At 39.2% G+C, this 12,568-nt stretch overlaps 1 protein-coding gene across 1 annotated transcript in view; it reads left to right on the forward strand.

Moving 5' to 3' along the window:
- Window positions 1-313: 313 nt before the first annotated feature.
- ptenb (phosphatase and tensin homolog B) overlaps window positions 314-12,568 on the forward strand; it is a 166,933-nt gene continuing 154,678 nt past the window's right edge. Inside the window, exon 1 of the mRNA XM_041209711.1 lies at window positions 314-672. Coding sequence (XP_041065645.1) covers window positions 594-672 — 79 coding nt within the window. The 5' untranslated portion in view covers window positions 314-593. The remainder of the gene's footprint in view (window positions 673-12,568) is intronic.

A 12,568-nucleotide genomic window follows, 5' to 3' on the forward strand; every position in this document is an offset into this window, starting at 1 on the left:
TAATTTTTTTAAACGCCTAATTTATTGACAAGGGGGGGAAGGAAAAGGAATCGTCCTGTTATTGGTTTTCTTCTAATTCCTCTTTTTGAACCAAGGCTGAGGGATTTTATTTTCCTTCCTCCGTTTCCCTGCCTCCTCCCCCCCCCCCCGACCGACGGTAACGGCGGCGGCGGCGGTGGTGGAGGCGATCGTGGAGGAGGAAAAATCGCAGCGAGAGGCGGTGAATGTGGCGGCCAACCCCCCCCCCCCCCCCTTACCCCGACCTCCCGCAACCGGTTTCACTTTTCCCCCCCCCCCCCACCCCCTTGGATTATTACCCCCCTCTCTACAACCCCCCCTCCGCCGGCCGCTGCTGCCGCCGCCGCCACCCCCCACCCTCCTTTTTCGATGGTGATCTAGAAAAGCCGGAGATACCCCCCTGCGGAGAATATTAACGGGGGAAAGGCGAGCGGCAGCGAGCGAGAGAGAGGAGTGTGTGTGTGGAGCTGGCTGTCGGTGTGTTTAGGCCCCTGTTGTGACAGCAAGCCAAGAAGAAACCCATTTCCACATCCAGCACCATCACCACCTCCTCTTCAGCCAGGATCCACACAGGCATGGCTTCGAGAATCAAAGAACTTGTCAGCCGGAACAAGAGGAGATACCAGGAAGACGGATTCGACTTGGACTTGACATGTATCCATTTTTTTTCTGGCGGGGGTGGGGGTGGAGGAGGTTTGGAAAATTGCGTCTCACTAAATCAAGGTTTGAATGGAGAAGTGCAAAGAAATCCATGCAGTGCCTCATTTAATTTTTCAGATAAGGGAGGGGAGACCTGGCCGTCACTCTTGCAGAAATTGGGGGGATTACACAATTTTAACGATTCTGATCAGTTTCAGTGCTCGAGTGCAGTTAAATTGGGTAATTCGTAAGTGACTGCATAGAAATGTTGGGTGAGTTCCTTTTATATTTAAAAATTAGTAACAAAACGTGGGGCCCAGGCGTTATAGGTTAAATGTGTAATGTCATTATATACATTGCATTGTGGTACTGAAATACCTATTGTGCAGAATTAGAGCTGCCATGCGTAGCCTCTGCAGGGGGTGGTGGTGGTGGGGGTGCATACGTACTGTGCAGAGTGCGATTAGGTCTTGGCCTAGATTGGAATGGATGAAGTTAATTATGTGCCTTTGGCCAAAATGCTCAATATCGCTTAAACAAATTTTGTAGGCACGGTTTTGCATTCAATATTTTTGCACGACCTTGCGTATAATTAAAGATAATCACTTTGCAGGGATGAGGGCAATTGCTTTACTGTGCTGCTATTGTAAATCACTCAGGGATTCAGTAGTCTAATTTTTAGTTTACTGTACAAGTGATGCTGCTATCTAGTGAAATGGGCAGTAGACTTCATAGATACAGTTAAGAACGAACCCACAATGACATTGTACTGTTAATATTGTCACTCCTAATGGCCTAGGAGTCACCTGAGGTTATTTTTTGTTTGATTTGAATGGATCTAGCGACTTGCCATTTTGCTGATCTTGCTGATACAGTTGGCCTTGTTTCTAGTTTAGCAGTTTTACAGAAGGAAGGAATACAGTAACATGCAAGAGGAATACTGTAACAAGCAGTTTATGGTGGTGATGTCATTGTGCATCAGTTTAAAATTACAAGACGCACTGATCTTGTGCACTGCTACAATTTGAAATAGCCTGTAATGTAGCTTATGAATTTTCACTTGATTAGAATTAACTGCAGTTTGATGTGTTTTTTTTTAATTTGGCGTAAGAAAAGTACTGAAACCTTTGTTCTTGGAATCTCACAGTTGCAACTTTGTGGACATGGGTGTCCATTATGCATGTTAGGAAAACTGATTGATTATACCCAGTGTGTGCTGTAGATGAAATGCAAATTGTACATTCACGATGCAATATTCAAATATGAGTTTGTATAACTGAGTTTTTCCACTGTGGCAGTGGTTGTTATATTTGTGTATTGATATTTTGGTTAATCAATTTTGCCTATTTTCACAATGATTCTACATCGTATGCAATATATTTGCATAACTAAGTTGAATATCTTGAGGCAGAACTACTGGTGATACAGTTTTGTAAATGAAAACAACAGAAAATTCAGGAGTAATTTTCGTTAATACTTTCCTGTTATAACTTTAATGAATGATTTGGAAATAGCCATACCACATGCATTTTGTCATGCTTCTCAGATCTACTGGAGGAGAAAGTATTCTACAAATTTGGCATATTAGGCCTTGGGAAAACATTTGCTACTTCATATGTTTCATGCAGTATATTTATAATTAACTGGATTATAAATATAAATTGGGAATTTGCTTGAATTTGGAAAAAACTTTTAAGACTTAAGTGTGAAAAATGAAGCAAAACAAAATGGTTAATAAAGCTGTGCTTGGTTCAGACCTAGCAATAAGACAGTTATTCTTATTTTGAATTAAAAAGTACTCTGTAAACTTGTTCAATATTGTGCCCCCACCCCAACCCCTCCATACACAGCTCTCTCTGAAAATACAGATTTATACACATCTTATCACTGACCCTTAATCTAAAATCTTATGAAACTCAAAAGCTAATATTTCACATATTGCACACAAGAAGTTCTTGTTTGTTATTGAACCAAATCGAATTTTGTTTTTTTGCCTTCATGATTGGAGTGACCAGAGAAGTAGAATATGGATGAAATGAAATGAAAAATGGTACTCTTGAGTGATTAATATTGAAATGGAACAGCAGTGCAGCAGCCTATAGTAAATATTGCAAATAATGTGGTGTAACTTGTCTTGCATACATTAATGACTTAGAATCCACAATATACCTATGCTGGGAGATGTTAATATGCTTCACATTTCTACCACAACAGTTCACATTACATGGTGCAATAGTTTTCATTTCAAGTCATGCAATTCAGCCATAGATTGCTGCCATCTATTGAGGCCATTTTAACATTCATTGGACAGATGAGGAATAAGACTTGCTGCAAATTTTATCTGTATGGTGAAAGGAATATGGGATGCTTTACTATGTTAAAGCCACTATATAAATGCAAGTTGTTAAAATATCATGTTCAGATATGAGCACTCTGCTTTTGTGTGTCAGTGTGGTTCTGTAGTACGCGCTTTTGCTTCCAAGGCAAATTGTTGTGGGTTCATGTTCTACTATAGGATCAGAGCACGAGTTCTAGGTTTACATTTCAGTGCAGTGCTGAGTGCGTGCTGCATTGTTGGAGGTGTCTTCTTTTGGATGAAATACTAAACTGGCAATATGCATCTGGTGTAACGACAAAAAGAAAATTAATTGATAATTTATCCCATTTCTGTTGGTTGAATCTTGTTATGTAGATAAATATAGTAATCATTTTGCACTTAACAGTCAGTGCATTTGTTGTAGTGTGTGAAGTAATTAGTTGTATATAAAGCATTTTGTGACATCTCTTATGTATAAGGTGTCACATGAATCTATTGTGGTTTAACATTTGAACTTCTTTGTTTCCACTTATGTAATTGTAATGCAGAATCCACCCTATAATAATTTTTATTGGTATTTACATAGGGCAATGCACAACTGAGACACTTGCAAAGAAAAAGCATCAAGGAATTGAGAGAAAGCCAGTAGTGGGAGATTAAGTTTGGAGTCTTTTAATGTATCTCAATTCAAGGATGTGTTTCTATTTCAGAGTACAGTGTGTTATGTATGTGAATTTACCATTTGGTGTGCATTGTAATCTGTGTACATTACAACAATTGTCAAAATTTCTAAAGTGTAGTATCTAATGTAGTCTGATTGCATAGCCTAATCAAACTTTTTTTTTAAAGGGATTTTGAAAGTAAGTGTTTCCTTAATAAGATTCTGATGTTATTCAGGCACAGTGCTTTGTCATTGATTGCTTTAATGGATTACAGTATACATTTTACAGTAGCTCATGAGGAACTTTAGCAGCTAGCTCTGATAAGTTGTACTAGTGTTTGAATGCAACTCTTGTAACTTTGGGGATTTCTTCAGTCAGTGGATTGATGTGTGATTCTCCTGCACGAACCAAAGTGATGTGGGGGAATATTTTCGATGTCAGTCTGTTGGCAATGGGCCAGAAACAAGGATTAGGTTTTGAATAATTTCTTTTGCTTCACCCTCAGTGAGTACATTATTTTTTCCAAACTGGCTCATTTTCTATAGTGATTCTATCTATTTTCAGTGGATAGCTGGAGGAGAAGGTCACTCTATTTCCTCTGTGGGTCACTACACCAAATTGTAATTGGGAGCAAAATGGCATACTTTCATGTTAATGTTCAATTTGTAGTAGGGTTGAACACAAAACTGTAGAGCCCATAATTTTTTATGGAACTATTGATTCTGCAGGGATTTGTCCTCTTGCTGTGGAAAGTTGTTATTCATCCACTCTGCAACTGATCACAGTGATATGATTTTAAGTTGGGAGGTAAAATTGTGCGAACAGATTTGCACCTCATCTTTATGTGGAGCAATATTTTAGAACATTGGTGAGAGTGCTCTTTAGTTAGACGCCACTTGAAATTCTGGCCCTTGGCAACCAAGTTGATCAGTTGTATTGCCTTTACATGATATTTCCTTTTTCTTCTCTGCCATCCAACAAAAAAGTATCTGCACCCCATATCCATGAAGTATAGCTGTTTTGAGAGATTAGGCAAATGTCACATTACTCATAAAACATGAATTAAAATTTCAGTGGAATGGATTTCTATTGTAGAAAAAGTTTTGTTTTTGAATTGTAAAATAAATGTTCTGATTTCTAAATGAAACGTTCTAATTCTCAAAGTCTTAAAAAGAAATTTTACATCAGAATTGCCCCACTGATGGTTTTATTTTTTGTATAATGCTTTTCTGTGTTAATTTTGTGAAAAGTTAAAATGGGATTGGACCAAAAATAATTATTTTACCAATAAATAACAAAAGGTAGTGTTGAATAAAGCAGCAGCAATTGCAGAATGTTGATCTGATTTGGATGAATATATATTTTTATATAAAAAACACAAAAAGAACAACTGGTTCATTAAGCCCGTCCTATCCAGACATGGCACAGCCTCCATGCCAATCCTGGGAGAGGTAAAATAAAAAACACCATGGCCAGTTTTGGGGAGGAACGGGAGAACCCCTTGAAAAGGGGTTCTACAGTGACTCACCCACAATTCATAAAATTTCACATTGCCTGACAAAGGAACTTGTGCAGCTTCCTTTTTGAAGGGCTGACCTGAATCTATAGCTATATGTTGGCCATCTATTTGATGATTAGGTTGATGAGTCTGCAGAAAGCAATACTTTCTGACATCCAATCTAACACTTTGTTGGTGTGTTCTCTAGTTCTCCTATTTTCATCCAGTGCAAGTAACTTGTCTGACTGAATATGATCTATTCATATTTTAAATACCTCATTCATGAGACTAAATTTCAGTGAAAAAGTCGTAGTACTTGAACCCATCTTGATGCCCAAATGTTTGATGATAAGGTATCATGATGGGTGTCCTCCTCTGGGCCTTCTTCTGGTTCATTGTTTCCTGTTACGTGAAGGGACGAGCATATATATAACTGCATTGAGTATTGTATTTCCAGTTGCTTCTTTATGAAACTGTTTAAACAATACATCTTGACATTCTTTGATTTCCCTGCAGCCTTGTGGTATTGGTTGTAGAATTTCAATGTTTTTCCAATAAAAGAAAGAACTTAGATTTATATAGTGCCTTTCATGACCTAAGGATGTCCTAAAGTGCTTTACAGCTGACAAAGTTCTTATGTTGTGTAGTCACTAATGTAGGAAATGCAGTAGTGAATTTAAAAAAAAAATTAATTCACAGCATGTGGGCAAGGCTAGCATTTATTGCCCATGCCGAGTTGCCCTTGAGAAGGTGGTGGTGTACTGTTGTCTTGAAAATTTGCAGTGTGTGAGGGAAGATATTTACCTTGTTATTAGGTAGGGAGTTGCAGGATTTTTACCAGTGGCTATGAAGGGAGAGCAAAAAATTTCCAAGACAGGTTAGCAAGAGACTTGGAGGGGAACTTGCAGATGGTGGTGTTCCTGTTTGCTGTCCTTGTCCTTGGCAGTAGAGATTGTGGTTTTGGGAAGCACTGTTGAAGAAGCCTTGGTGAGTTGCTGCAGTGCATCTTGTAGATGATACACACTGCGGCCATGATGCGCTGGTGGTGGATGGGGCACCAGCAAAACGGGCACTTTGTTCTGAATGGTGTGGAACTCCTTGAGTGTTTTTGGAGCTGCATTCATTCAGGGAAGTGGAGAGTAATCCATTAAACCCCTGACTTGTGCATCATGGATGGTGGAAAAGCTTTGAGATGTCAGGAGGTGAGTTACTTAATACAGTTTACCCAGCCTCCTACCTGCACTTGTAGTCACAACATTTATGTAGCTGATCCAGTTAGGTTTCTGGTCAGTGGCCCGAGATTTGACAGTGGTAATGTCAAGCAGGGATGGTTAGACTCTCTCTTGTTGGAGATGCTCATTGCTTGCCACTTATGTGGTACGAACATTATTTGCCACTTATCAGTCCGAGCCTGACAATTGTTCAGGTCCTGCTGCATGCAAGCATGGAACTGAACACTGTTGGATTGAAGGAAGATCATTGATGAAGCAGCTAAAGATGGTTGGCCTTGGACATTGCTGCAGGAATTCCTCAGGGCAATGCCCTGGGACTCAGATGATTGGCCTCCAACCATCACAATCATCTTCTTTTGTGCTAGGTATGACTTGGCCAAATAGTGAAGATTTCTTCCTGCCCATCCAATTGCCTTTCACTTCTGTTTTCTTAGCATTTGTTAATGTGACACACAGTCAAAGGCAGTCCCCTCACCTCACTTCTGGAGTTTGGCTCTTTCATCCATGTTTGGACTATGGTCTTTAGTGAGGTCAAGGGTTAAGTGGTCCTGGCAGAACCCAAACTCGGCATCAGTGAGTAGGTTATTGGTGAGCAATTGCTGCTTGATAGCACTGTTAATGACCCTCTATCACTTTGATAATTGAGAGTAGGCTGATGAGGTGGTAATTGGTCTGTTGAATTTGTTGGCAGCAAGGCCCCCACAACCAGCAATGTGATCATACCAGGCAATCTTTTTTATTAGCTTTGTTAGTTGAGAGATAAATAGTTGCCAGTAAACCAATGTGAATGTTCCTACTCTTTGAATAGTGCACTGGGATCTTTTGTGTACACCTGAGAGGGTAGATGGGGCTGTGACCTTGTGCTCAGGTCTCTGAAGCGAGAGTTGAACCCACATGCTCTGAATCAGGCGATAGTGTGACCACTGAGCTACATCAGACATCTAGGTCCCTCTTCTGCTCTGTAACCTTAAATTGGGTAATATTGCATGATGTACACACACACACAATTACCCCAAATTTAGTTGTTATATGCTAGTGATTGTTGTCAGACTTAAGTTCTATAGTCAACATTGCATGTCATCTGGTAGACTTGTGCATTGGTGTGGTAGGCCTCCTGCAAATTGATTGGGATTATTCTTGCAAATGAAGGTAGGGCTTATCTTTACTTTGAGGGGAGCATAACAAGTAATTTAGAGAGTAGTTCCACAGTTGCTGAAGGACATTTTTAAACTCCAGCACCTTTGGAACTCAGTACGTTCTCAATCTGTAGAGATTGCTGGATTGTGACCTGAACCAGCAGTAGGAAAAGATTAAAAATGAAACTAAACAAATATTTCACATGCTTAGTGGCAACACCTAGCCAGGTGGCTATGCCCATCATTATGCTTTCTGAAACTTGCTGACATGTAATATGACTGTACAATTATACCCTTTTTAGCAGTTGGCATTTGTGACAGTGCAGTTCCCTTTTTAAAGGGGCAAAGGTTGATTCTGATATTTAGAGCACGTTAAGGGTTTACAAAATGGAGAATCAATCTTACTGTGTGCATGTGGAGGAGAAAATTTTAAAGTTGTCATAAGCCATTAGGTGTTTGACTCTGATGCCCTCAGTGTTTATCTTTGAGTCTATTAGATTGTTCTCACTACTGGTGTGATATGAATATAGTAACTTAGCCTGGCAGAATTTGGTAGTTCATGATCTACGTATTTCTTGCAGTGTCTGATTTCTTTTGGAGCCATCTGCCAAAGAGCTGGAGAAGAGAAGCACATACGGATTCAGAATTGTATTTGCTTTAATAGTTTTTGTACTAACTTCTAGTAAAAGGAATATTTCAGACTGAATTCACCATTTTAACACCAAAATGTTCATATAGCTTTTCATGTGTTTGAATTGTGGGTCAGGGCTGTCTTGGAGTTGTCTGCTATCCTCTGAACTTTTTTCTGAGGTGGAGAACATTAAAAGACTTTGTTCTCCTGGTTGTTTATGGTTGATTGGTTAATGATGGTGAAGACAATGGAGTGAAAATGAAATAGAATAAAAATTTACATGTCAATTTCCCTATTGATCTGTGAAATGGGTTTTGAATGTGGTAGAAAAGTGTTTTGTGAAATAGTTGATTTTTCTTGTGAGCTCCGCTGATAACAAAAATAGAAAACAAATGTGTATCTCATAAGCATTCCAGACAAGCTGGATTCAGTGGTTACTGGTGGACTGCTCTTGTGCTCTTTTGTAAAACCCTGGCAATAGCTTACATGAAATGCCATTCTTCTGTAGTTGTGGCAAAGCACTTCATGAAAAGACCTTTCTTGTAAGCCATAGAGTTGTTTCAGAACTTAGGTTATTGGCTACATAACAAGTTAGATATTTTTATATTCTAAGTATCCCACAGTCCTATTGTCATTACACCTATTAGATATAAGTTATCTCTAAGTTACTTAATTATGCCTGCTTTTTACTACCATGCTTTTGTTAGTATTAGTGTTGCCTTAAACCTGTTAAGACAGGATTCATACTAACTCCAAGGGATTCAACCAGGATTTTGTATTCTTGCTTTTATGAAGGAATTAGTAAATTTTCTTATGACGTACAGATTAATTGTGCAAATTCTGTAACCTGATTTTTTTTGCCAAGTGAATGAACAGCTGATGTTTATGTGTGAAATGCTTGAGACAATAATATAAAGCACAGTTTTGCTGTTGAGTAATTGAAAACTGACATGACAGAAGCTCAAGCTGGTGGTTTGGGTGAAGAGAACGTTTGACAGCGGAGGGGTGGAATGAGTGAAGGCTGTAATGATAGTCAGGATAGGTGGGAAAAGAACCTGAGATGCATTGGTGCATGGTTGTAATCTGGGGAAATATGTATGCCTATATATATGTTTTTTGTTTGTATATATAAAATGTATATATAAACAGCACATTGGTTCTTATCCTTGAATTGTGACATTGTGGAAAAACATAACAAATGTTTAGCATGCACAATTACTCTATAAAAGCTTTGTTTTGTGGAAGTTCTCTGGATTTATTGTATGCAATGTTGTAGAAATTTAGCAAAATTTATTCATTGGTGAAACATCAGAATTTTGCAATGGTAATTGTCTTCCAAGCCTTCAAACTAATCAATGTGCCTGTACTAATTAAGATGTTTTGAGCTTTTCCAAGAGTAGTCTTGAAATGCTTTACTGATTTTCTGTAGAAAAATGCCACCAGTACCCTACAATTCATGTTGAGTTTGAAAGCTTTCGAGTGCATGTGTACTACTTCTAGGTTTAAAATTATTCTAGAATTTTGTGTGTTATGTTCAAAAGTTAAATTGACTTCAGTGACTGCAAGTCAAGAATTATGGGGGAAAACACCTGAAATTCTCCCACAGTGACTTTATCTCTACAAGTTGTTGATGCAATGCCTTCTCTGAGACTGTGTTATAAAAAATGATCAGCTTTACATGTGTAATGTATTCTTGTTCATTGCTTATGTACTGTTGCTTCCGCAGTTCAATTATAACCGTTTTATTTGGTATGTGAAGAGAAAGGGAGTGATGTAGAGGCAAAACTAATAATTACAAGAGCACATGCTCCTAATTTATTTGTATAACTTTGTTCATATTTTTATATCTATCTTACATCTGCACCACATCTTTTGTGCCAACTTTTGCATCATGAATTTGTTCACACCTAGTTTTGACTCTGTGTGCAATGCCACAAAGATTGACTAAGATGGCTTAATTATTTTAATGAATTCAGGTTTTCATGTGTAGTTTTAGCTGTGGCCAAGCTGGTGGTAGTGTGGCCTCTTGAGTCATAAGATTGTGGGATCAAATCCCACTCCAGCGCTGCATTCCCAGATGTGCCGTTTTCTAGATGAGACCCAGGACTCATCTGCTCTTTTGGGTTGATGTAAAAGATCCAGGGCACTGTTTCAAAAAGTGGAGTGGAGTTTTCCCCAGTGACCTTGCCAGTCAGCATCACAAATATCACATTGTTTGTGGGATCTTGCTTTGTGCAATTTGCTTGTTGTGTTTCCTGCATTACAACACAGCCTACATTTCAAAAATATTTCATTGGCTGTACATTGCTTTGAGATGTCCAGTGGTCCTGAAAGTGCTATATACTTTCTTTGGTTATCTCAGTAAGGTTTACGGACCTAATAGAGCTACTTCAAAAATAATTAACAATCTAGAAGTGATCAAAAACTTATATAAATAAATAGTTTGAGAGTAGTTGAAATGGGATAAGTGGGTGATACAGTAAGTTAAGATGCTGTCCTAACAAATCCAGTTCCAGAATTAACCTCCACACCTCTTTGGATGTGAGTCCCAAACGTAACTAGTTTGGGCAGCGTGGTCTATTTCCTAGTGGATGCAGTCAGAATATTTGAATTTCTGGTATTGAGCCTAAAGTTGGAGAAAACAGGCGGTACTTTTACTCTCTAGCTGGTGTTACTTAATGAAGTTTGGAAGTGCCCTGCTAGCACTGCAATCCTCTAGCATTTAGAGAATGATTTTTCAATGTGATATGGTAGTCCAAAATGTTGTTCAGCCAATGTGCAACTAATGGCTCATGATTTTACTGCAGTTTCCAAAATTGGATGTGTTAATTTCAAGGCTAAGCTTTTCTTGTTTTTTTATGAGGGGTGGTGGTTAGGGGTAGGAGAGGGGAGTGAGGAGGAGGGGCTTGAGAGTATCACTGAGTCTCAAAGCTTGTAGTTACGTGCAATGTATCAGCACTAACTTAAAATCCCATTTATATTATGATGCTTGTTCTGGTACAGTAAACATTCTGGAATAACCTTGCTTGTGTTGGTATAAGCTCACTTCTCTGGTTGCAGGTTCCTTACAAAGATGTTGCTCAGGCATTGTAAAAGGATACCAGGTTTAAACTTCAAGATAAAAGCAAAATACTGTGGATGCTGGAAATCTGAAATAAAAACAGAAAATGCTGAAAGAACTCAGCAGGTCTGACAGCATCTGTGGAGAGAGAAACAGAGTTAACATTTTGAGTCCGTATGACCTTTCTTCAGAGCTGGGTATGAAGCAGGGGTCATACAGACTTGAAACGTTAACTCTGTTTCTCTTTCCACAAATGTTGTCAGGCCTGAGTTTTCTAGCAATTTCTGCTTTTATTCCCGGTTTAAACTTGTACGTGTATGAACTTTACTGCCCCGTTTCGGCGGGGACGGGGCCATCAAATGCGGCGGACCGTTATAAATGTCATTGACAAAAGCAGGAACGTAAAACCCCGCTGTCGTAAAATTCTGCCCTATGTGTGTCCAGGTATTGAGAATGACTTTTAGCTTCACATCAGCTGCCTTTCTTGTTCAGTTTCAGAGCTATGTGGTCTGTTGCAGTTACTCCTGGGGCCAATATAAATCCCCTTGTAATCTTTTGGCCATCTTAGTCTGCATGAGTGATCATCTATGTAATTGCAAATTGTTAATACAAGCTAATGAGTGTTTTAATTGCCTGTTTGCAAAAGGCGACAAGGAGTAGCAAACACTGAGGGATGATACATGTTGCCTGCAACAAGACATAGAGCAGCAAAATGGGCAGGCAAATGGCAGATGGAATTTAATGCAGAGAAGTGTGAGGTGATGCATATTGGCAGAAGAGATAGGTAGAGGCAATATAAACCCAATGGCACAGTTCTGAAGAATGTGCAGGAACAGAGGGATCTGGGGGTGTATGTGCATCGATCTTTGAAAGGGGCAGGATATATTGAGAGAGTGGTTAGCAAAGTGTGTGGGGTCTTGAGCTTCATAATTAGAGGTATTGAGTACAAAAGCAGAGGAGTTTGCATCCAGTCCTGGTCATCACACTTTAGGAAAGATGTAAAGGTCTTTAGAGGATGCAAAGGAGATTTACCAGAGTGTTCCTAGGGATGGGCAAGGGGTTTAGTTATGGGCAAGGGGTTTAGTTACAAGGTGAGGTTGGAAAGTGTGGAGTTGTTCTTCTTGGAGCAGAGGAGATTGAGGGTGGATTTAATGGAGGTTTACAATGTTGTGGTAGGCTTAGCCAATGTGGACAAGGAAAAACTGTTCCCATTCCTGTAGATGTTGACGTATAAGGCGATCTTTGAAGCCTCAAAACACTACCAAAGACAGGATGGTTGAGTAATATGCTGGGTATAAAAGTGAACACTGGCATATTTGTGGTTGGTTGCCATTTTGAAATGTCATTGGCATCTGACACAGAGTGGGTGTGTCT

This window comes from Carcharodon carcharias, chromosome 17, assembly GCF_017639515.1.
Source record: "Carcharodon carcharias isolate sCarCar2 chromosome 17, sCarCar2.pri, whole genome shotgun sequence".
NCBI classification, from domain to species: Eukaryota; Metazoa; Chordata; class Chondrichthyes; order Lamniformes; family Lamnidae; genus Carcharodon; species Carcharodon carcharias.